Consider the following 26,533-nt stretch of genomic DNA (forward strand, 5'->3'; position numbering starts at 1 on the left):
CCTATAAATAAATACCTGGGCAATGCTGGGTTATCAGCTAGTTACAGATAAATGTTACAGCTGTGCTATAAGAAAACAAATAGATCTTTGCTTTTGTATTTAATTTATTTAATATTTTTAATCCTTCATGGTTTTAGTTATAAGCCTCCTACTGTTGCTTTTCAGAGTGAGCTGCGCATCGTATCAATTTAACAAATAAATTATTTTTAAATTAAACAGGATTAACATGAATATCAACAGCAATGGTCCAGTTCCTAGCAAAAAACCTGGAACAGCTTTTTTCTTTTGACATTGTATATGCTAATTCAGCTTTAAGAGTTTGACGCTGGTGTAGCAACATGATTTGAGTACAAAACAAACTAACATAACCTTTTTGTTTTAGTTCTTAGAATCTGAAGCAAAGTTTGTCCTGTTCATTAACTATTTCTGCTTCTAGTTCTCTCTTGCAACCAATGCCACTAAAATTAATTTGTGCTGTGTTGCCAGTACATCAAAGAGATGTGTGTCCTATATCATACAGCTCTGATCAATTTTGTAGGACTTAGAAATTTCATTTGCTAAGTAGCTTAATTTTTCACTGTTTGTTTTAGGTGATTCATGTTCAGAAAATGTACCGCAGATCATATCCACATCTGGCCACAGTGCAGATTGTCAAAGTGGCATCCAACCTGTATCTGAAGATGTCTACAGAATGAATTTGGCCAAAGGAGTTTCAGTCTCCTTGCCCTCATCACCTTTGTTGCCTCGTCATGCTTATTTGATGCAGACAAGAGTAAGCAAAAAATCTCCAGGTAACTAGAAAGACGCACTTGCAGTTCCACACTATTTAGTGAACAAAATAGTTTCCAAATGGCCGTGGTTTGCAGATAGCTTCATTACAACCTTGTTAATTGGAGGGGGGGGGGGGATCCTACTTTTTATGCTTCTGATTTAATACCTGAAATGAATTGTCTCTACTTTTTAACAGATAAATGTGGATAAACTGCTTGTCTGCTATTTTTAACCTTTCAGGTAGTCCTCGACTTACAACCACAGTTGAGCCCAAAGTTATGTTGTTAAGTGAGACATCTGTTAAGTGTTGCCCCATTTTGCATCCTTTCTTGCCTCAGTCATTAAGTGGATTACTGCAGTTGATAAATTGGTAATCTCAGCTGTTTAGTAAATCTGGCTTCCCTATTGATTTAACTTGTCAAAAGGTCACAAAAGACCTTGGGACATAGCAAGGGTCGTATATAAATATGAATCAGTTGCCAACATCTGAATTTTGATCACATAATCATGAGGATATTGGAAAGGTCGTAACTATGAAAAATGGTCATAAGTAACTTTTTTCAGTGCCGTTGTAACTTTGAACAGTCACTAAACGAGCTGCTGTAAGTTGAGGACTACTTGTATTTGCCACAGTTGGAAAAGTCATAATGCACTTTGTTTATTTTTGGCATAGCTTAAGGTGTAAACCCACCCATCCAAAGTTGTAGTTTACAAACCATAATTCTTGGCTGTTTAACACAAGTTTTTGAAGTCAGCTATTGCTTGAATAGATGTCTTACATGCCAGAGTTGTATACTTCAAGGTTGACACATGGGTTTGATGCAGCACACTATAAAAAGCAGGTACATTAAAAATGATTTAATTTTAAAATTAAAAAGTAATCCATAAAAATTGGTGTTACCTTTCAGGATACCAAGATTTTTCAACATGTTATAGGGCTTGTCCAATTGGAAACTTGAAGATAGAAGCAGATAAGATGATAAGAAGGAAAAAATTGGGCTTTGCAATTTTGTTGTTACTCCCCCTGAATTTTGCCTAATGTGTGATTTTTATAGACCTTTGGAGGACAGGTGAAAAGCTCCTGATTGGTCAGTTATCAAAGATACATTGCCCATTATCTCAAATCCATACTTGCTTGCTCAGGTTCCTTTGTCTACGTGGGCAGATTGGAATTTTCTAGGGCTGTTCCTAGTAAGATTCTGACTCCTTTTCCAAAAGGATCCAAAAACTATTCTTGGTCCTGGATTTCTTTCTTTCTTTCTTTCTTTCTTTCTTTCTTTCTTTCTTTCTTTCTTTCTTTCTTTCTTTCTTTCTTTCTTTCTTTCTTCCCTTCCTTACTCTTTCTTTCTTTCTTTCTTTCTTTCTTTCTTTCTTTCTTTCTTTCTTTCTTTCTTTCTTTCTTTCTTTCTTTCTTTCTTTCTTTCTTTCTTTCTTTCTTTCTTGTTCATCACTTCTGAATGATCTCCCAAGTTCGGATATGCATCTAATTTTTTACTCTGTTGCCTTATTTGGCAACTTAAACTTTGTCACTAATTCCATAAATAAATAGAAAAAGAGACGGCTTTGTTTCTCCATGCCATACCACCTGAAGCAATGTTTAAATTTCCCATCTTTAAAAAATAATAAGTAAATTGGGTGAAAAAAAATCTTCATGTTCTTTCTCTAGGGCAAAGCAATGTTCAATATATAGGGTTGAGTAGCAGCCTAACAATTAGTCCAAATGTGTTATCAGTTCTGCACACTTATATCAGAGGTGGTATTCAGCAGGTTCACACCAGTTCTGGAGAACCGAAAGCGGAAATTTGGAATAGTTCGGAGAACCGGTAAATACCACCTCTGACTGGCCCCGCCCCCCATCTATTCTCTGCCTCCCGAGTCCCAGGTGATCGGGAGGAAATGGGGATTTTGCAGTAACCTTGCCCTGGAGTGGGGAGGGAATGGAGATTTCACCTGCCACGCCCACCAAGCCATGCAACACCCACCAAGCTTTGCCTACAGAACCAGTAGTAACAATTTTTGAATCCCACCACTGATTATAGGCTTAAGGATATGAGAGAAAGTTGAAAAAAATATTTAAGGTAATAGAATGAGGGAGGGACAGGAAGAGATAGTTACAAGAATCCAGTGACATAATACTGGATGAAAGACTTTCTGTAACTTGTTGATGTATTTAGAAATGTATTTGGTAAAAGTAGTTATAAGTGTGTCATATTTTGTCCTTGTAAAGTAACTGTGAACTTAGAAAGAAGCGATTATAGAATATTTACCTAGATTTTTCAGAAGGGAGAATTTAGCTATATTACTTTCTTAAAGCTCTTATTTCATATGAAGTTTAGAAAACATGAACACCAGTTAATACTGCAAACTTGGGACTATATTGCTATGCCTAGATTGTATTTGACTTATAAATTACTTGTCAAGTTAAATAAAACATGATTCGGAAAATGGAGAAGTGTTTGAGTTTGGAAAGAATAACTCTTGAAAGATTTATTTGTAACAATAAATAGAATGTTTGTGTACATATCTTACTAAATAAGGTACTAACTTCCCTTTTATCAATATATTGGACTCAGTCCAGTAAAGTAACATCATTTTTATATTGCCAGGCTAGAGTTCTAGGCATCTCCAATAGTTTGCCAGGTGCTTTTTATCTTTAGTTTTTGGTTACTCTAAATCAGAGGTGTCAAACTGGTGGCCCATGGGCCAGATCGATCATGCGCAGGCCACGCCCACCCCAGCTCCGCAAAGGGAAAAACATTGTGAAACATCATGTGATGGCAATGTGACCCCTCAGGTTTGACACCCTTGCTCTAAATGATCCTTCTTTGAGCACTTTATTTGTCAGGAAAGAAGCACACATAGAAAGATATGTAATTTCTCCGATTTTTTCATTTTTATATATTTATGTAACTAATGCTCTCTCTCAGTACAAGCACCAAGGAAGCTTTAATTGATTTCCTGTGTAAGCTATTGAAATTAAATATTATTGTCATTCAGAAACTTAATTTAAAAATAGTTTTGCCTTGAAAATATAATATATATTTAAAATCTAGCTGGAGTTTATTTTGGTTGATGCACTGTTATAGAGCCAACTGTAGAGTTTTTTTTTTTAAATTCCTAGAACGAGTAGAAAATATTTCCAATACACCTAAATTTTTCTAACTTTTACAGAAAAATATATCAACTTGATTGTAGTTAACTCCTGAACATAACTATAATATTTAGTTGATATTTAGTAAATAAACAAAGGACCCTGTGAGATGGCCCAATGTTAGTGCCTTATGCTTTTGGGACTAAGAGGCTTAATTTTATTTTGAGATGAATACTGGCATAGTAAATATCAGAATGAAAATAGGTGGCATCCAGACAAATATTAAATGTTTAAATTTGTTATAAATTAAGTATAATTAAAAAACAAGTGTCCAATGTAATTATTAACCATTTGAGTTACATTAAAATTACAGTCAGCGGCAATTTGGAGAACGCTTTCTCCAGAGTTATGTTTGGAAGAGCATAACCTCTTCCAAACTTAATAAGTATGTCATTTTAACATGATAACAATTCTGTTGTTTCATTTATGTAATTCAAATATTAAACGTAGTGACACCATGTGGACAACAGTAGAATAATTTCTGGGTGGCTTAGGAAAAGGAATAATTGATGAAGAGAAGAACAAAGGAAATATGGAACATAGAATAAAGTATCAGCAACTCAAAGAGACATAGCAAAGAGGAGTAGCAACAGTGAGAAAGTAGGAAATTGTAGGTCAAATGAGGGAGGGACGCAGCTTCCTCCTTCTTCTCTTCTATCACCTTTCTCATTTGCAGTTTCCAAACTAGTGGGATGTGTTTATAATGCCACTTTAATGTGTTTCATTCAAACATGCATGAAGTCAAAAGGGATTGCTGTGTTTTATATGTTTAATATTTTACTTGGTATAGATCAGTAAAATGTTCTCAACAAGAATTCATAGCCGCAGTGAAATTGAATACTGATAGATTCACATTCATTTCAGTGTTTTCTCTAGTTCTACTTCTATTGTATTTTTGTACTATTTCTTTTTGGCCCACCAAATTATGCTAATTCATTGGCAAGATGAAATAAAGACATATTGTTCTATTTTGGGATAGTCCTTGGTTCTACAGCTCTTTTTTAGATGACATTTTTAGCTGATGAAAAGTAAACTAAGACTTTTGAAGACAACAGTGACTGATTCTGAAAGCGTTATATTTTTCCCATAACAGCTGTATCATTCTGAACACTTAAAATTTTTTCATTTGCCAGGGTTTGCCCCTAAATTTGTGGTTAGAAGTTTATGACAATAGTCTGCAGCTTTTTTGTTTGTTTGTTTTAAACATTGCTGTGATGTCTGGTCTATGATGATTTCAACAGTAGGTTTCCATTGTTCCTGCAACAATGAAGCTTTGGAGGGAAGCTGTGTCAGAGGGAGATTTAGAATCTTTTCAGGCTGTAATGTAATTTTACCCTTTCTTGTTTGTTACTCTAATCCGGATTCGAAATGGTTGTCCTCTGATGTTCCAGTTTATTGTATCTAATTATAGCATTCATCTGCAGTAAAGAACAGAAAGAAATTGTCTTTTGAAAGGATGTGGTATGAATGTTAAATTATGAATATTAGGGTTACTCCATTTTCATTTGGTCTTGCTGCTTTTATTTACGAGCAAATACATATCAAAGTAGCACCCTCTACTGGTATTTTTATATTTAAATAATTGATTTTTAGATTTATAAAAGTCTTTTTCTGCTGCTGCATCTCTCTTGTATTGAATGTAGAAAGCTTACCACAGAATCACTTTGCTAAGCTTATTTCAGAATTCTGAGAGAGAGAGGGAGAGGGAGAGGGAGGGAGGGAGGGAGAAAGAGAGAGGGAGGGAGGGAGGGAGGGAGAGAGAGAGAGAGAGAGAGAGAGAGAGAGAGAGAGAGAGAGAGAGAGAGAGAGAAAACGCAGAGGTGGGTTGCTGCCGGTTCAATCCAGTTCAGCCGAACCGGTAGTGGCAACAGTGTGAGACTCTGCCCACCCGCTTGGAGGCCAATGCGCATGCTCAGAAATGTTGTGTGAGTGGATGAGCACGAGCGAACCGGTAGTAAACTGGTTAGCAACCCACCACTGACGTAGACATAGATATACAAGATTTAGTTTAATGATTTAAACCAGGTTTCTCAAGCTATGACCTATGGAACTCTAGGTTTCTATAAGAATCTCAAGAGACTCATAAGGGCAAAACCAAAAGTTCACCTAGACACAGACACTTTTTTTTGTCATTTGAATGTTGCTTCTTGATTAGGTCCTAAAAAACTACGGGTAGTCCTCGACTTACAACCATTTGTTTACAGCCTGTTTGAAGTTAAGGCTGAAATAAGTGACTTACGATGTTTTTCGCAGCGGGCATGTATTTATGACATTTGGAGTGCCCTGAGATCACGTGATCACCATTTGTAACCTTCCCAGTTGACTTCCTATAAGTTAATGGGGAAGCCGGATTCACTTAACAACTGCATGATTCATTTAATAACTGCGGTGATTTGCCTAACACTTGTGGCAAAAAAAGGTTGTACAATGGGGGCAACTCACTTAACAACTTAGCAATGTAAATTTTGGGCTCAGGTGTGGTCATAAGTCGAGGAACGCCTGGAACAACTTGCATAGCAGAAAAATGCTTGTGACTTCTTGATAAAACCTTTCTTTATTCATTACTTTGGAAATTTCTGATCAATTCATCTCTAACAAAATAGATTCTGCTTGATTGCAAACTTCCTATATTTTCCCATTCCCTTTTTTTTTTAAGAAAATGAATTGTTCAAATGGAAGAAATGACAGAAATAGTAGAAACTGTTAATGTTAAAAGTTGGGATTACTATTTCAGTAGTCTCTGAATCAAAATGTTTAAATGATTTCTACCATCTCACACATGTGACTTTAAATTGTTACCAGTAAATATATTTATTGAATGAATCACTAGTTGCCCTGAAATTTATTACAACTGAATAACTGTTGAAGAATGATTGCTGTAGATACACATGATACAGCCAAGTCTTCTTTTTTAATAGTTAAGTATTGATTCTAGTACTAAGTACTTAGTGCTCACTTTGGCAACAAAGTGAATTGAAAAAAGTATTTGCACTATTCATTATTTTCTTAAACTGTCATTGTCTATTATATATATAAAAAAAGCTTCCATTGTACATCAACTGAGACTATTAATTTGGTTTTCTTTGCTTTCTTAAGAGCAGCTGTTAGAAAAGGGTTATTGTGCAAGTATTTTTAAAGGTCTAATATAGCTTTTGTGTCTAGAAATACAGTAAATCCTCAATTTAATGGAGCATTTGAGAGGAAAGGGTATCTATTAAACCTGAATTTCTATTAGAATCATAAAATACCTATAATTATATAAAAGATGTAAACAGATGCAAATTATGTAAACATTTTCAGTTGTCTGGGTTACTCGGATAAAATGAACATTGCCATTATTTTGGTAAGAGACCCAAAGAAAATTGTTGTCTGATGCATCCAAACTCCACTGAGTAAAAGTTTAATCATATTGAAATGTTAGACTATACTGAAATCGAACAACTTTTTTCTGTTCCTTTCAATATTTTAATTTATTTTGGCATCCTTCTCTGTGATGCTGCGCATGTGAAATTCTTGGGACATTCATTACAGTTTTTACTACTACTACTTATAAATATGTAGTAGTATGTGGATTATCTGCCTTCTCTTTTATTTGAAGATTTGAATAAGGAAGACACTATTTTATTGATGCTGGATTTCCTTACACATTTTATCTATATATAGATTTCTCTCGCTTGCCCATCACCTCAAATCCCTACTGATTTGGCTTTGTGTCTTCCAGCTTTGGAATGGGACAACTCGCCATGACCAACTTGCCGCAGGACAACTTGCCACGTGACAATTCAACAATACAAAAATTACATTAATTTCAACAGAACCGTGGCCAACAGTAATAAAGAAAGTCAATCCAGAAATAAAAGAGGAAAATGTGGTCACCAACAATAAAAGTTAACTGAATAAAATGATTAATACAATGTTGAATTGCCTCACAGTGAGTAGTCCCAGGACAAGTTGGCTGTGATGAGTTGGCCATGGCGAGTTGGCCTACATCCTTTTCGGTGCCGAAAGTGCATGCGCACCCATAATGCAATGTGTGTGCCCCCATACTCCCCCATGCATGCATGTGCAACCACCACACATGTGCCCCGCCCCGTGTATTCATTCGTGACCCTGCACATGCGCACATGACTCCCTCCGTACCCTCATCCCACACATGCATGCACGGCCCCTATGCGTGCATGCCCCCCACGCATGCATGCACATCTCCCGCATGCATCTCACCCCCACGCATGCGTGGCAGAGACCCAAAAACCTGCTGGCTGCGGGAGGCACATACCTGGTGGGGCTGAGCTGGGGCGATGGCTTGCATGCTCACAGAGAGGGCTCTGTGTGCCACCTGTGGCACCCGTACCATAGGTTTGCCATCACGGTCCTATATCCTCCAGCTTCATACAGTTTTTCCTTTTTTCAGAGGCTGAAGGAACTTTGTTGTTTCCCTTTCCTCAGTATAGCTGAGTAACTTAGTAAATCCTTCAGTTGCTCTTCCTCTGGTTCAAAAGAGGGAAGGGTTGGTGTAACTTCTCTGGATCTCAACCAACAGGTGTGAATGTTTTTTATGTTTCAGATCTTTGCAACTGAAGTTACTTCTGGTGGAGCTTATTTTAAAGTTACTATAATTGGCTTAAATCTTTTTGCTACTTCTGTGTGTAAGAAAATAAATAGTGCCATTTTTAGATTAGTTACTATTAGGTGAAAGAAAAGAATAGGCTGCCAGTTTTTAAGAGGAACTTGATTGACTGCCAAGATGAAGTATAGAATAAAAGCTATTTTTATTTTATACATGGGGTTGGTATGAGCTCAAGTATGGCATATCACTGAAATTTAAAACTATGTGCAGTTTAAAAAACAACAACAGTTTATGACCCAGAGACAATACTGTAAGAAAAACAATGTTCCAGTAAATTCAGAATAAGGACAATTATGAATAATTTAATTTGAAAATCCACTTGAGGCTCTGGAAGCAAAGTCATGATTAATTAAGGTTGTGCAAAGCATTTCAGACGGAACCATCTTAAACTTGAAACATTGCATCTCAAATACACAATACTCTACCTCGTATGCAAATTGGATATTTTGAACATTTTGGAGGTGTTGAGCTGAAGTGTTTCCCTACTTGAAACAATGTTGTTCAAGTGTTCAAGGGTGCATATTTTGCATTCAAAATAGGCTACTTCACAACTGAACTGGGGTATTTTGAATTTGAAATTCTTGTATTCAGTGTTTTGCATACTCCCATTAGTAACCCCCCCCCCCCCCCAATCTTGTATTTCGATGCTGTACCAAAGTCTACAAAGAAGATAAAGCTTTTGAATTAAATAGCCTTTTGCAGTATTGGAAGAAATGTTCTTCTGGGTTCAGTTCCAAGTGAGGAAAAAGACTCTGGAAACATGGGGTCTGTTTGGAAAGATGGTTTAATGGTGGACAGGATCACATGGCTTAAGCTCCTGAGCAGAATCACATGACTTGTGAAAAGCAGAAAAAGGGAAGAGATGCTGAGAGTCCCTGGGTTTTATGCCCTCTCTGGGCTTTGAACTTCCTGGGGCATAGGAAGAGTATCCTGATTGGTTGCTGTCAGAGATCATAGCTAGCTTTGTAGGTTTTCTGCGTGCTACGTTTGGTTGAAACTTGGTGGGTGGTGCAGTGAAGGGAAATGAAATGGGGTATATCTTTGTTATGTAGAATAGACTGACTCAGGCCTTAATGGCCCATTGACAAAGGTGGGTGGGCTATTAAGAACGAGTTTGTTTCCTGCCTAAAAACGTGTTTCTCCTTTTCTCATCCAGAGAAATATAATATTCGGCCTCTTGAATATTTCCTAGAATATTTCATTCTTCTAGGAGAGGGGTGGGTGCTAACTTCCTACAACAGATAGCCAACCGTACTCTCCGATAGAGCCAAAATAGGCAAGAACACTCGTTTTGTTAACTCTCCCTCCCTTAGCAAAGTTATTAGTTGAAATATTGAAGCTGTTGTTGGTTTATTGTTGAAAGTAGTGAAAAAGTAACCCAATGAAAATATAGTCGGGTTTAAGAATAATTTTACTCTATTGGAAGCTTGCCTCTTCTTAATTGAAAGCCCATTTGGCTTAAAAAATCCAGGATCACTATAATTTAACAATGAAATGGAAAATAATGCAATTTGCATTTAGGTAGAACTGCAAGGAATTGAATGTAAGTCAGACAAATACTTTGCTGGTTTTATCTGTTTCTCTATAAAAATACATGCTAAAAGAACTTTTAAAGAAACAAAATAGATAATTAAAGACATGTAGACTACAGGTAGTCCTCAACTTAAGACCGCAACTGAGCCCAACATTTCTGTTGTTAAGTGAGACATTTGTTAAGTGAGTTTTGCCCCATCTTACAACTTTTCTTGCCACAATTGTTAAGTGAATCAATGCAATTGATAAATTAGTAACCGGGTTGTTAAGTGAATCTGGCTTCCCCATTGACTTTGCTTGTCAGAAGGCCGCAAAAGGGGATCCCGTGACCTTAGGTGGGGTGCACAGCAACGGTCATAAATATGAATCAGTCGCCAAGCATCTGAATTTGGATCACGTGACCACTGCAAAGGTTGTAATTGAAAAATGATCATAAGTCACTTTTTCCAGTGCCGTATGAGGGACACGGTGGCTCAGTGGCTAAGATGCTGAGCTGGTCAATCAGAAAGGTCGGCGGTTCGAATCCCTAGTGCCACATAACAGAGTGAGCTCCCGTTACTTGTCCCAGCTTCTGCCAACCTAGCAATTCGAAAGCCTGTAAAAATGCAAGTAGAAAAATAGGGACCACCTTTTGTGGGAAGGTAACAGCGTTCCGTGCACCTTCGGCATTTAGTCATGCCGGCCACATGACTAAGGAGATGTCTTCGGACAGCGCTGGCTCTTCGGCTTTGAAATGGAGATGAGCACCGCCCCCTAAGGTCGGGAACGACTAGCACATATGTGGGAGGGGAACCTTTACCTTATGTAATTTTGAATGGTCACTAAATGAACTGTTGTAAGTTGAGGACTACCTGTATACCATTCATATACAATGGCGGGAGCCGCACCTGAAAGCTTTGATGACTTGATGGCTATTGATGGCTGCAGTATGTGGCATTTCTTCATGAGTGCTGTTTCAGTTAATGGCAATGGTACAAATTGTGATTGGCTGCAGCAATGAAAATGCAATGGGGATGGCAGCTGTCGGTGGTGCTGTGGAGAGCTTACGTCTAATAGTAGTCCAATTATGGGGTGGGGTGGTGGGATAGGATGACCGATTGCAGTGAGAACATAAAACAGTCCAAATTAAAGCTATTGCCTCGGTACTGAAAGCCTTTCTCTAAAGAAACTTTAGATGGCAGTATTTTCATTGTGACTACACATTCTATTGTTCCTTGAACGTTTCCAGCAATTTGTTGCATTTGGTAAAGTACAGCGTCATTAATAATTTAAATACCCTAATGAAAGTACTTAGGCTTTCTTCTTCTTTTTCTTTTTCTTTTACACTTGATGAAATTCTGTTTGATGAATTGACCCAAGTGAAAAAGACATGCTTGTGAAATACTGAATATGCTTTGGCGTGGGCAAATGGCTGTAGGTATGAAAATATTGAGAGAGCTGCCAAACGGATATTTCCCCCCCACCCTCTCTTTTATTTCTCTCATCGCTGACCTGTGTGCGTCATCGACTTGGCCAAAAATACAGTACTCAGTAATATAAAGCTATAGACCGGGGTATTAAGAGGGCTGATGCTGCAAGCTGCCTTTGTAATCATTGCCTCCCAGTTTCAAAGATGATTCTTGTAAACAAGGGTTATCTTCCAAGTGAGGTGAAAAATAGGGATTTGGCCTCCAGAGGCCAGTGCTGATGCTTGTGTGGCTTTTGATCATGACAGAGCCACTCTCTTTACATATGCTGGCGGCTGCTTCAGGGGCATCACAGCTAGGAATCTGCTTTTGTTCTACAGAAGAGTTTACATTCCAAAAAGTGAGCCTAAATAAAGCTTGCTATTGCTGCTTTTCCTCCTGACAACAGACTGCACAAGTTGGAAGGACGAGAGAGATTACTGTAATCACTACAGAGTATATGTCGAGAAGAGTAGTTGCATGATGAACGTCTGCTTTTAAAGTATTCTGATGATGTCTTCTGGAAATCTGTATTCCTTTTTGGAAAAAAATAATATTGCAAAAGGTAATATAGTCAGTATTTCCCATTTCAGGTCCAGTTAGGAAGCCCAAGTATGTGGAAAGTCCTCGCATACCTGCAGATACCGTTGTCGTTCCAATGAGAAAAGTGTTGGAGCCAACAGAACCTAACCAGAATGGTAAGCCTGTATATTTGGAATTGTTTCATTTTTTTTAACTGAATGGCTGGACGTTGCCTTGAAAGGGAAATGGGGGGGGGGAAATAAACGTTTTACGGACCTTGCACTGGTGAATGTATGATTGTGTTTGGTTGCTTGACATTCGGTAATGATGATGTGCACCGGATCTTCAAGTGAAATTTAGTCCAATGGTTGTGGGAGGGGGTGTCACAATTAATGTGAGAGGCCTGCTTGGAGTTAGTTTCTGAACTTGCTTTCAGGTCGTTTCCCCCCCCCCCCCCAAATCAGAGTGTTCCACTTATGCCATGTTATAGTGATGTGCCTTGCCACAGCAATGAAAAGCTTGCTAAATCAGACAGCAATAACAATAGATGACTGTGTCAGCAAAACTAGTAACAGCCTGACCCTGGAGTTAATTGGTATTCTTGAAAAGTTCCATGTTCATTAAATTTGACCACGGCATAACAGAGTGCAGTTTCAGTGAATGTCAGTGAGAAATTACAATCAAATGCTCCATAAGTATTTGTAATATAATAAGAATTTCTTCTTCAGCATTATATTTTAGATTTACAGCCTGGTTGACATCAGCAAAATCAGTATATAACATCTAGTTAAGTAAATTATCTCCTTGTTTTTCTTGAGCTTTTGAACTCTCAAAATCTCTTGCTATTTGAGGCATAGATTTTTCTGGCAGAATTGAAAGCTTTGCCTGCCTGTTCCCCCACATCTCACACCTTCTCCCTTCCTTTCTTTAATGAGAAATCTACTATGGCCTTGATTCTCCTTCGGGTTTAGCAAAGCTAGTTTCTAAAACGTAGCGTTTATGCCTCCGGTTTTTCCCCTAGATTGAGGAAATTAATGGAGAGCTAAAACCATTTACCATGATAATTTCCAATGGTAGTTTTATGTATATTAGTGCTGTCATAGATGTCAAGCCTAAAATATTTGACGGGTGTAATGTATTCATTTTGAGCATCTTTCCTTTAAAACGCTACGCTCATTCTTTTATTCTATGAGGTGTGCATGCAGTGGCTGGGAAGGATTGGCAGCCTTGTTGATCAAAAAGTGAGGTCTTTTTTGTAGAAGAAACATTGTAGTTAATAGTGCATAAGAATTCTTCTACCATCTCCAATGCCATATTTATTACTAGTTCTGTTTATTCAGCAGAGAAGACCTAGCTAGGGTTTGTAATCCAGAAAAGGGACTAAAGAACATCATATAAACCTGAAGAAACGCATTGATTTTGCTAGTTAGTTGATTTCAGTCTCCACTCTTATCAGACCCACATGACAGGATGCCACACAATCACTAGTCTATATGTATTATTTATACTTAATACCGTATATTAAAAATAACAAATTCGGACAAAAAAATAAAATAAGGTCTAATATTTGATAAATTAGGTAGGAGAAATCATAGACATCACAGATGCACAGATTAGTTTTGACTCTTATTCTGCATTGTTTATAATCCTGTAAAGATTGCTGTAGGAATTACTGGTTTTTGAGAAAGGACCTTCATGAATGGACTCAAATAGCTAAGATAGCAAAGCCATTGCAAAGTAAGATTTTTGGCATAGCAGGCATTATATGAATGCCATGGCATAGCTCACAGACATGGTAAGATTATATATTTTAACTTTCATTACATTATAAAAACATTCTCAGATCAGATTCATACAAGTCTTTGTTAGGTGTTTTTTCTAATGTCTATCTACTCAATTTGTTTATTTTAGCTAGGAAAGCCTGATTCTGATTTGGGAGAAAGTTTGTCTCATTGTCCCAGGAGTATTATGCTTGTGAAATCTGCTAGGTAAAGGATTGTGGAACTGGTTGGAGTGAAGGTGGTTGGGCTCATAATTGTGGGCAAGTGATAATTAAATTGCAATATTTTGATTTAAGCATCTTGAATCATTGGCAAGTTTAATAGGTGGGATAAATGACCTGATATAGGATTGAATGGCATTCAGAGAGATTTGATTTGTCTCTATAATCAGTAATTAAATTGGCTTTTCTGTTGTTAGGAAAGCCCTGTCAGCATCATAAATTGTAAAAAGAAGGCTTTCTAAATGTATAAATTTTATCCACCAAATATGTTCAATTCTAGATTAGCCCTTCATCCTGTACTTTTCATAAAACATTCATCCATGAAAAGGCTACTTGAAGTAAGGTTTTAAAAAAAAGGTTGAAAGAAAAACGAATACATTAGAAAATAAGACTAAGTGCTTGATTTGTTCACACAATACATTGAGTTTGTCTTGTCTTCTTTTGATATGATATGCGAAACTAGCTACCGTAGTTATTGAAAAGACCTGATTAAACAAACTGTACCAATAAAGGAGAATAAACAAAACTGTGTTTTAGTGGGTAGAATAAACTTAGTCAACGTGATGTTGACTTCCCAGAATATGGGTTTGGGCAAGTTATTTGAATCCCTGACTCACAAATTTGCTTTTTTGTAATGTCAACCACAGTGATAACAGCACAAATGTGGTCATAGGAATTATGTGTTCTGTGGATTAAACATTGTCTTTTTCTTGCACTCAGGTTGCTGCTCTAAGTAGTTTTTTTGTCTCGATCTCATATATCACGATTCTAACAACAAACAGCTGCTAGGTCTGTGTACATATACAAGTGTTATATGATGACAACAGCATTCCCCTTCTTGTCTTGAGCATCTGGTATTCAGAATTAACTGTGTTTGGACATGAAGATTCGCTTAGCTTCTGTAGCTGACGAAAAGGTGGCGATGTGGCTGGCATGGGGCAAATCATAGATTTTTTTTCTCATAAGAAAATGGATTGCCAAGTAAAGCTGAAGCACGTGGATCCTTGCTTTAGAATGTTGCCCTGTAAATGGACATCATTTAAAATATTATTATTATTAAGATTGTTTTACTTTTTAGCACATCATTTATTATTTGTTAAATATACTTGCTGCCTATCTCGCTACCCTAGGCCAGTGATGGCTAACCTTTTTGGCCCGAGTGCCGAAACTGGAGCGCCCTCCCACACTGGAGCACCAGAACCCGGAAGAGAACAGCTGGCCAGTGTGCATGTGCATATTAACCAGCTCCTCTTCTGGTTCCGGCACACATGCTGGTCTGTTGTGAATGTGTGCGACAACCAGCTGCTTTCTTTAGGGGTCCGGTGTGCATATGCAGCTGGTCTTCATGCACAACAGAACCCAGAAGAGCAGCTGGAGATGGTGCGCGTTCCCAGAGAGAGGCCTTTGCGTGCCACTTGTGGCACGCGCGCCATAGGTTTGCCATCATGGCTGGAATTTCTATCTATACCTTCATATAAAATAATAGTACAACTGAAGAAAATGGATTATGGTATCAGCCATGGGTGAGGATGTTTCTCCAATTTAAATACCTCCTTTCCAGCTGTTGAATCTATTTAACAGTTGGAAAAGACCTTGGAGGCTTCTAGTCCAACCCCCTGCTTAAGCAGGAAACCCTGTATGTACCATTTCAATCAAGTGGTTGTCCAAACTCCAGTGTTGGAGGACCCACAGCTTCTGGAGGCAAGTCGTTCCACTGATTAATTTTCTGATTATTTGTTTTGTGTATGGGAGGATTAGTATGCCGGAATATTATCTGATTGCAAGAATGAAAAAGGCAATGCGCTTCTAAAACAATCTTGCTTGTTCACTCATGGAATTCTTGGTGCAATTTAAAACATAAAACAAATTTATTTGTTAAATATATTTATTTAACAGAAACTTAGCAAGGCAGACAACGAAATATAGCAGTATAACATCCAGGAAGCCTGAAGGTATTTTGGTTGGTAGCATAGCTGCTAACTGAATTGTTTCATATGATCAGTCATGAGGCATTACCGTATTACACTGGTAGACAGTTTCATAGGTTTGCTTTGTTAGCATAGAAGGACCTGGAAGAAAATCACATTGAGCTTTTTTGGTCCTCTCCCAGTCTGAATTATTTTAGAAATTACTGTCAGTTTCCATAAGAATATAGATATAGGTGTGCAGACACATACACACACACGGGCACGCACATACATAAAAGAGGCTCATATATGACCACATATATTCTGTGCATTTTTTGTTTTAATCCATGGAAAAAAATAGCATCTTCCCATTCTACTTATCTGTGTGAGAGAAAAGGCATTCTTTATACTCTAAAAACTCATGTTGGATGCAAAACTGAAATAATTTAGTTCCAAATTGCAGAGCTAGTATTTACATCTTGTTTAATTCTTCAGTTTCAGAAGTTAAAAGTGTGCTGTGATCTCTCTTTATATAGCGAGTTCCATTTAATAAATAGACATTAAAGGTTCTTTTTTAATAGTTTTGTTGGAATATGGCAAAATAAAATGTGTTGATAATAACTTGTTTAAATCTCATTATCTGCCTTTGTGTTGGAAGCCACAGTCATTTGAAGTGAATGTAAACATTGATTAATCTTTTTCGTTCTCTTTGAAATTACCTTTCTTGAGCAGAAGCAAAGTCAGAGAAGGAATCAAGCTGTTCTCCAGCAGCTCAGGAACTGATGACAAGACTTGGGTTTTTACTGGGAGAAGGTCTCCCAACTTCTGCCCATATCTCCACAGAAGAAAAACATGAAACTATGGTACGCGAATGGAAAATAGTCTCAATCTAAGATGCTACATATTTTTTGCTTTCAAAATGTAAAGGTGTCATACAAATAACTGCAGGTATTCCTCAATTTAACACATTGACTGTTCAAGTTACAACGGCATTGGAAAAAGTGATCTATGACTGTTTTTCCACACCTACAACTATTGCAACATCCATGGGGACACGTGATAAAAAATCAGACGCTTGGCAACTGACTCATATTTATGACGGTTGCAGTGTCCCAGGGTCATGTGATCCCCTTTTGACAAGCAAAGTCAATGGGAAAGCCAGATGCATTTAACAATCGTGTCACTGACTTAACAACTGCAGTGATTCACTTAACAACGGCAGTGATTCGCTTAACAACTGGCTAAAAAGTTGGAAAGTCACTTTAAGTGACTTAACTTAGCAACAGAAATGTTGGAATCAATTGGAGTCTACCAGTAATAAATAAGTGATATGTTTATTGGCAATTTTCTTTGCTTTTTCTACAGAAACACTACTTTTAAGATACACCACATAAAATGATTAGAATACTATTGAGTAATTGTTTTTTTAATTCAGATGATTCAAACTACTTGACCTAGAAAATATTTTTTAAAATATTTAGAATATTTAGTTCTTACCCCTTTCTTCTCTAAGGCCACAGTGATGCAGGTTATGGTACTTGGCTTGCTGGATCTGTGGAGAAAAGCTAAATGAAATTCTCTCCTGGCAGAAAAATTAACTCTATACAATTTTTGTTTGGCATTTGGAAATCAGTTTTGAATCATGATGCAACTGAAGATGATTTTTTTTCTTACAGTGCAACATGTGTAGTTATTTTGCACATGAACTATCTGTATATTGAATTAAAGGTTTTTCATTTTGACAAATTTTATCATTTAGCATGATACAGAAAAAATCTTCTACAAAATGTTTAAAGAATGGAACCTCTGTCTAAAAGAATATGTGGTTTATTAATCTGCTTCATTTTAAACCTATAATCAGTTATGACCAGAGGTGATATTCAGAAGCGGTTTGGACCGGTAGCAGACATCATAAGTGGGCCAACCCACCCACCCCAGCTCTATGCTGTCATATTTAGGTACATTTTTGAGGCTGGGCGCTTGCACGGAAGGCACGCAAGAGAGCAAAGCACAGCACAGAAGGCCGGGCGCATGCGTGAAGCGAGTGGGCATTTGTGGGTTGAACCGGTGGTAACAAAATGTGAAACCCACCATTGGTTATGACCAAATAGTTTTAAATAAGATCTTCTATATGGCTTTGGGGGGTTTTCGGGGGGGGAGTGGGCTCTTTGTTTAAAAAGCTAATGAAATATAATCTGCATTTTACCTTCCTCCTGAAAGCCCAATAGCTGGGTTTGGTATTGCTGGCTTTTAGGAAGATAATTTTTCACCAGTATTTAAGAAACCCCTGCACAGTTCTGACCTAAAGGTCCATAAGTTGATTTAACTTCTTATTGTGGTTATGGCTGTACTAACTCCCTGAAAAGTGTTCAACGGATCATTCTGAGAAACATCCATGGGAACTTTGTATGTATGTGCAGGGTTTTGTGGGGGGTTTTTGCTGCTGAATATGAACTGTTCTCTTTGTGGATTGATCTGTGCTGTGTTTGTTAATTCCTTGTTTCATTCATTTTTTTTTTTAGTGCACAGTAGCTAGTCAAGGAGTCAGTCCTTGTTCTACACTAACAAGCAGCACTACGTCTCCTAGCACCGATAGTCCCTGCTCTACTCTGAATAGCTGTGCTGACAAAACAGCGGCCAACAAAAGTAGTCCCTGTGGGACCATTAGCAGCCCAAGCTCCACGTTGGAAAGCAAGGACAGTGGAATTATAGGTAAGCCGTTTAATTCCTGATAGTGCAGTCACTTCTGGCTGTCTCTTCTGTAGCTTGCTTTTTGTGTGTGTCTGCAAAGGCTGAAGCTCTCTTATCTTAATTCCTGATAGCGTGTGACTCCAATTTCTTGTTTTAAAAAAAATGTAAAGTGATCTTTCATTCAATGCTATGTCATTCTCTGGAATTCCTTTGAGTATTTTTTTAGGTATGTAATTGTGTTCTATTTACTTACAACTCTTATTGGGCTAGAAGGGGTTGAAAACATGACTTCATTTATTACAAGACTGTGGCTTTCAGAGGTATATGTTGCATGGGGAAGATTGTAGTTTCTTTCTGTAGAAACAGATAATGTTGCTATGGCATAATAGTTAATAGAGTTATGAATTTCAAAGTCCTTTCTTCAGATTTCAGTACTACTAAGTATCTTCAAAGTTGATATTATCCCTGAATCCCATCTGGAACGCAAGGACAACCTTCTGACAAGCAAAGTCGATGGGGAAGCCAGATTCACCCAACAACCGTGTTACTAACTTAACAATTAGAATGACTCACTTAACAGCTGTGGCAAGAAAGGTTGTAAAATGGGGTAAAACTCACTTAACAAATGTCCTGCTTAGCAAAGGAAATTTTAGGCTTAACTGTAGTCGTAAATCGAGGGTTATGTTAGAAGATTAGAAAAGGAGATCACATGATCCTGGGAACTGCGAGCGCCATAGTCTGTTGCCAAGCACCTGAATTTTGATCATGTGACTATGGGGATGCTGCAACGGTAAGTGTGAAAAATGGTAATGTCACATTTTTCAGTGCCGTTGTAATTTTGAACGGTCACTAAATGAACTGTTTTAAGTTGAGGGCTACCTATATTCACAAACATGTTACTGTAGCACAGTGCAGAGGATTTGTGGGATCTTGAGTTGTAGGGATGATGGTGAATGGTTCAGTAGTATTACCTGGATGTAGTCAAGGCTTGTGTGCAAAATCTTGGATATCTACTGCCAGCCATTGTCCAGTCATTACTAACCTAAAGCAACCAATAATGTACCTCTCTAAACAGAAGTCTAAAACAGGTGGCCCCAACCTCTGGGCTGTGGCCCACTAGTGGGCCGTGAGTTGTTTGCAACTGGGCTGCGGAAACGGGCAAACGAACAAGCACATATGCGCATCCCCACTTGCGTGAGCAGCAGACAAGTGTGTGAATGCACACTGTATTCGTGTGAGCAGTGGACGCATGTGCACGCAGCTCGTGTAAATGGAGCTGTGCGTGTGCACATGCTTGCTAGCCAGTTGTCCAGAACCATTCCCTCTCCCCCCCCCTCCCCCCGCCGGTCCACAAAGCCTGAAAGGTTGAGGAAGTCCTGTCTAAAATATGGAAATAATTGTGCATATATTGTGCCTATGAATGACCTAGTGCTCTATTGCTCAGCAAAAGGCTCATCCCCACCGTGATGGCTATGTTAATTGGAAGTTACCATGCCAGGTTTAATTGCCTGGAAAATTGGTTTTCTTATACTGAAAAAACAACACTGGTCTGTATACAATTCGAAAAAATTCTGAAGTAAATGTGCAAGCTGGGTGCCCAAGAGTTGCTTTCTGTGAAATGAGCAGCTACCTAAATTTGATAAATAAATAAATACAAATAAGATTTCTTACAATTTTTGTGAAGCTATATATTTCCCTGGGAAGTGGCGGTGCACAAAGCATTTAGCTGTTTTACTTTGAAGTTGCTGTGGCAAGGTCAAGCTTGGAGTTCAGAATGGTAGTGAAGGCAAACAATGGACACTGGTAAAATGCTGCTTGTCTTCCAAGAAATAAGACAACGTTGCTTATTTTTTGAGATGTGGAAGCAGAGGAATTTTTATACTAAGGAATGGTTTGCATGCTTAGTTTAAAATTGGGAATGTAAAATGAACCCCAAGTAAGCTATAGAGAGCTGAACTAAACTGAAAGCTTTAGAAAATCTGGAAGAAAGCCAAGGAAAAATAGCTGGGACAACAAGGATCTGTCTCAATGTACATAAGTTCATATCATTTATTCTTAGTGCTGTTACAAAAATACATAAGATGCATCTGTCTGTCACACATCCTTCCCAGCAAATATTGAAAGACGGTAGTGGTTTTTGAAAGAGAAATTTTTTAAATGGATTGAAAATGATGGACTAAATTTCTTCTGTTTGCATTTATCCGTATAGTTTATTTCCCATCTTTTCATTCATACAACCCCCGGGTCACTTCACAGCATTAAAAGAATGAAAAGCTAATCATGAAATGTTTCATGAGTTCCTTATAAATCTACTTATTCTGCATTTATTTGATAAGGGAAGCAGACTCCATTTTTCAAACCTACCAGGACTTTTTTTTTTTAAGGTTTATGTGTGCAAATATATTACTAGCATTAATGTTCATTCAGTACACGGTTTAATAAGTATGCCTTTTGTAAGGTTTTCTGGTGGAGGGAGGGCAGGTTTTGCTCAACCATGAAAATAGTTGTTCTTCTATGCCACTTAAGTTGGCTTCTATTCTGTTTCCATTCCTGCTATGTTATTCTGGGCCAGTAGCTCCTTTGAGTGGAAGGCTACCTTCCCCTCCTCCTCCTCCCACACTTTTTACTGGCTCAGATAGCTTTCCTTCTCTTTTTGGTGTTTTATTGCCTTAGTTGAAATTGTCTGTGCCTCCACTGACATTAAAAAAAAGTAAAGGCCGAATTTCGTCTTTTCCAGTGAGCTAAAGAAGAGAAAGGTCTGGGCTACTGGCCAAAAGGAGGGGAGCCGGGGGGAGGGACATTTGGCAAGATGCCTTCTTTTCAGGGTTTCAGACTTGAGTGGAAAACCTCTTCTTTCAATTAGAAAATCAGGAGGGAGTTTTCTTTCATAATATATCAAAAGACCAATTTTTAAAAAATCAAAACATTTAATAATTCTGTCACATGGAAGCATACTGTAAGGCTCTCTTCCAATTTTTAGATTTTTTTATAGTGCTTGAGTTGTTAGTCATCGCAATTAAATGATAGTAGTTTTCATGGCATATTTTCTTGAATGTTAAGAAGCGTACAGTATATACAGTATAGCAAAACTAAGAACATTTACAGCGACTATCCTATATTTTCCCAAGGATTATAATTTAAAATGGCATGAAAGAACTTGTAGACTTGCCAGATGGGTCACATAACTATCATTTCTCCTTATGTCAATTCAAAGTTTCCCATGATTGTGTGGGTGTAACCAAAACTGTACTCCTCTTACCCAGGAGGGGAGTGTATTTTTATGGATTTGTGTTTGTTGGGTTTTTAGGGACAGTAACAAGTTCATCTGAAAATGACGACCGGAGTGGATCAAGTTTAGAATGGTCTAAAGAAGGAAATCTCAGATCTGGTGTACACCAAGGAATTATTGACCGAAGGATAGATAATTGTTCACCAGTTGCAGAAGAGGAGACAACAGGTTCCTCAGAAAGTTTGTCAAAAGTGGAAGCATCTTCTGGAGATGGCCCCATTACCTACATTCAAAACTGTGGCTCGTTAGGAATGCCTCGACCCAATTCTGTTGCAGGTAAGGAAGAACTGAAGAGTTAATGTTGATTGCTTTCCAGATTTTGTTCTGCTGAAGTGAAAACATTTTCCTTTTAATGTTCCCCTTGTATATGCATCAGCCAGTTCTTGTAAATTTAGATAGGTTCTTTGGCTAATGGGCAGACAGAGACAGAGCTCAACAACAGGAATTTTTAAAAGTACAACATAAACCATAACTCCGTTTATAGAATATTCTGACTTTTGTAAAAGTTCTTGCAAAAGCCACCTATGCAGTTTTTTAGGATTCTAGTCAGGGCACAGGGGTTCATATCCCCTTGATGGAGAAGAGAAATTTGTCCTATATGAAAGTACTTTAAAATACAGTCGAGTGCATTCCTGCTGAATTACCTTCTCTTTGTTTCTCTAAGTTTTAAGTCAAATGGTGGTAGTCCCTGCCTATCTTTATTTTTACATGAAATTCTTTTGGGAAGGCTAAATAACTCCAATTCCTCACCCCTATATTTATGGCTCGTGTAGTTCATTCTTAGTTAAAAATATAGCCGTCATAGGATGGATGGACAGGATTGTTGTCTTAGTGAGAAGAGCTTGTTCTACACTGCTAGAAGTATATTAAGCAAATGGATAATAACTGGTCACCCAATGGCATGCCTTGCTTTTCTGATGAGGTTGCTATGAAATAGCAATAGCACTTAGACTTATATACCACTTTACAGTGCTTTCTAGCCCTCTCTAAGCGGCTTACAAAGTCAGCATATTACCCCCAACAATTTGGGTCCTCATTTTACCCACCTTGGAAGGATGGAAGGCTGAGTCAATCTTGAGCCTGGTGGGATTTGATCTGCCAAATTGCAGGCAATCAACAAAAGTAGCCTGCCAGTACTGCACTCTAACCACTGCACCACCAAATTTAAAGTGTCAGTCCATTGGACTGAATTTGTTCCAATAAGCCTAAACCAGAGGGTGACCCAGCTGTGCGTAATAGAGCATCTGTGCCAGTGTTTTTATTGGAAATAATTTAAGGGCAACAAGAATAGAACTATCCTCTTCTTTTTTCAAGAAATGAAGATGGAATATATATACAGATTTTAGCATTATGGGCTAAATTGGAGGTATGAGGTTCCCTACTAATGAATGTATGAAAAATGACACTCAAATTACATGATTGCTTGAGAGCCTATTTATATGCCTGGCATGACTTTCAGGTCTTCTAGCCAAACTCATGATTTTAGTCTTTTGATAGTTAATTCCCAATATTTTCTTCCTGCAGAATTGAATAAAGGGCTCTTCTGAGACTCTATATAGAGTCCCACATAATATTATCACACTGTGCATAATAAAGTGGAAACACATTTATTTCCTAGTTCACACTGTTTTTGATGTGGTAGAATAGCAAAGAGCTTACTCTCTTGAAAACCCTACCTATCCAATCTCTCTGCTCGGTTGGGGAGGAAAAGGGTCAAGCAAAGGAAAGATGGTCACAGAAAGTCCTTGCTTTTTTTCTCCCCTCCACCCAAACACAAACAGCTTAATAGTTATTTATTTATTTAGTATAACAAACATTGACTGACAATATACACTAATATTTCACCTAAATTAAAAATAAATTACTGTATTTTTCGGAGTATAAGACGGACCTTTTTCCCTCAAAAAAAAAAGAGGCTGAAAATCTGGGTGCGTCTTATTCACTGAATACAGCATTTTTTGCCTCCCGAAACTCTGCCCCCTTCACCAAAATGGCCGTGCATAGCCTTTAGGAGCTTTGCAGAGTGCTCCTGGGGGCTGGGGAGGGCAGAAATGAGCGAAAAACAGAAACACTCTATAAGCCTCCTAAAAGCTATTTGTGTCCTTTTTTTTGAAACAAAATTGGCCCATTTTCGCGAAAAACAGGCTGTTTTTGGGAAGTCTGCAGAGTGCAAAAACTTTTTTTTCATTTGCCTTTTCAAAATCTTGGTGTGTCTTATACTCTGATGCATCTTATACTCCGAAAAATACGGTAAATATGAATAAATATATAAAGCTATCTATATTCAGATACTAATGTTTAGGTCATCTAACCACTGAAGTGGAGATTGTTTATCTGAAAAAAATCAGAAACTGGAATGAGATATACCCTCAGCTTATTGCCAGTCACAATGTGATCTACAGTTTGAAGTGGAACCCCACAGTCACACTGAGGGGAGGATGCTGTACCCCATTATATGGTAAATCTCAGCAGACACTATGCGAGGTGCAAATCCTATGCCTGAGTGTCCACTACTGACAAGGTAGAACCTGGCACCTAGGATCATCTATATGACTTCTTCGTTTGGGCATTGAGCAACTGATTTGGCTTATACTATTTAGCATATAGTACTCTTTTACAATTCCTTCCTCTCCAATCTCTCTGTTTTGAGAGTAAGGGAAGGAGAAGGGTAATACAAAGCCTACAAAATCATGCTTCCTCCCCTCATCCAATAATGGAGAGGTTAGAGAAGAAGAAATTTGACAGCTGGTAGCCCAGGGCTGGCAGCCCGCAGGCATACTACACCAGCAGCTTACAGTATTTCCTTGCATCTTCTCACAGGACTCTTAAAGATTAATTCAGGACTCTGCACATAAAAGAAAGAACTATATCCTGAATTTGCTCTAAGGATAGTTAGTTGCTGCGTTATTACCTTGTCCAGCTTTGGGAATGCTTAATGTGGCATAATAATCTTTCCGTTGCAAATTAATATAACCATTATAAATCCTCTGCAAGAGGCTGCAGAGCAATACATTTTAAACATAAAAAGAAAGAGAAGTGGTCACTTTCAAGTTGAGGAACAATCTTTAAAAACTGATCTTTTGAAAGCAGATTGATCTGTGTAGGCAAAGCTGTGGAAACTCATTTCTGTTTTGCTTGGCCGAACCTGCAGTGGGCTTATCTAGGCATAATTGTTTGTGTGTTTAAAACCTGAAGCAACTTTTGGGAGAGGACTAAACCCATGGATCGAAACATTTGTCAAAACCAGGTGCCAATCACAGCAATTTTATTCAGTTAGTTAATGTTTAGTGTGTCAGGGTTCCAAGTAACACCCCCAACGAAAGAAGACTCCGAGGCTTGAGTTTCCTCAAAGTTCCATTTTATTAGAGATGTCCTCTGGGAAAACCTGAATCTGAAGGTTTCCAGGTTTTCCCCACCCAAATGAAAGTTCAAGTCCCTGCCCAGCACCCACATGTCCATCACGTGATCCAATCAAGCACCATCCAAAACTGGAGATTCCTCCAGTGACCCCATTGCAGCTGCAGGGCAAGGTGGCCTTGACTCTCTGAGAAAGGAATATTATTTTGACTACATATCTCCCATACTCCATATAATCCCCCCTTCCACTTTCCCACAGTAGAAAATGAGGCAGGCCTGAAGGCCCAATGCAAAAGATGGCTTTCAGGCCTGAAATAGTGTTTTTCAAGGGGAGACCAGGCACACGCATTTGCCATTTTAGAGACTATCCCAATATCGCAAAGTTTAAGAATCTTGCTTCACTGCGTTCTGTAAAGTTATCGGCGCTTTCCTATCGGGGGTTGCTTTTTTTTAATGCTTTTTATCAACCGAATGAATCAGTCAGATGTGGCCTTGCATCTTCTGTAATACCGTAGGGATATTTGGATCCCCGATGGACCACCTTCCTCTCCCCCAGTTTCCCGCAGAGGCCCATTTCCATGGATCCCTGCTTTCCAATTTTCTTTCCAGCTTGAAGTGGCTCCACAAGTACAGACGAGTGCCCCGGAGTTCTTTTCCCTGTTAATGCAATTGGCCCACTTAGACAAGGGGGTGCCTTTTCCATTGTAAATGTCACTGCTTGAACAATCCAGGCATGGATAAGAGCTGCTGGATCTTAGCCTGCCCTTGAATAGCGAGTCTAAAGAAGAGAAGAAAGAAGCTGTATCTGCGTTTCAAGGACTCCCTCTCGCATGTTTGTAGTGTTGCTTCTTTGAGACCAGCCGCTTGTGTTCTTTGTGGGAACTACAAAGCTCATAATTCATCTGGGTGGCTGTCTCCGTGTGGATCCCTTCCCTTAAACAGCATCTAGCTGTCTGCTAAATGCGTTGAGCTCATGTTAAAACCTGGTTTCTTGATCTGCAATTAGAAGTAATAGGACAGCTCTTCTTTTAATCTAATTTACTTCTGTTTCCAAGCCCTTGTTTTCTGCTATGCATTAAAAAAAACAAAAACTGATTATTGTCATTTTGTTTAGCTGTTGTCATGGTTAACTTTACTTCATTTGCTTTTCTGATCTGCTTATCGGCTTTCTTATTTTTGACTTTGAAGTTTTAAAAAAGTTTTTGTTATTTTTTCTAGAGCTGTCAGGCCTGCAGCCA

General features: G+C 38.2%; 1 protein-coding gene across 9 annotated transcripts in view; it reads left to right on the forward strand.

The window, feature by feature from the left end:
- TANC1 (tetratricopeptide repeat, ankyrin repeat and coiled-coil containing 1) overlaps window positions 1-26,533 on the forward strand; it is a 175,983-nt gene that overhangs the window by 95,023 nt on the left and 54,427 nt on the right. For 6 of the 9 annotated variants that reach the window (XM_081943176.1, XM_081943181.1, XM_081943183.1 and 3 more), the window contains 5 exons: window positions 591-791; window positions 12,121-12,225; window positions 16,691-16,821; window positions 18,481-18,670; window positions 21,957-22,214. In XM_081943176.1, coding sequence (XP_081799302.1) covers window positions 591-791; window positions 12,121-12,225; window positions 16,691-16,821; window positions 18,481-18,670; window positions 21,957-22,214 — 885 coding nt within the window. The remainder of the gene's footprint in view (window positions 1-590; window positions 792-12,120; window positions 12,226-16,690; window positions 16,822-18,480; window positions 18,671-21,956; window positions 22,215-26,533) is intronic. The other 3 variants (XM_081943178.1, XM_081943180.1, XM_081943184.1) reach the window with 1 other exon arrangement.

Source organism: Natrix helvetica, assembly GCF_964273705.1.
Source record: "Natrix helvetica genome assembly, chromosome: 1".
In the NCBI taxonomy this organism is placed as follows: domain Eukaryota; kingdom Metazoa; phylum Chordata; class Lepidosauria; order Squamata; family Natricidae; genus Natrix; species Natrix helvetica.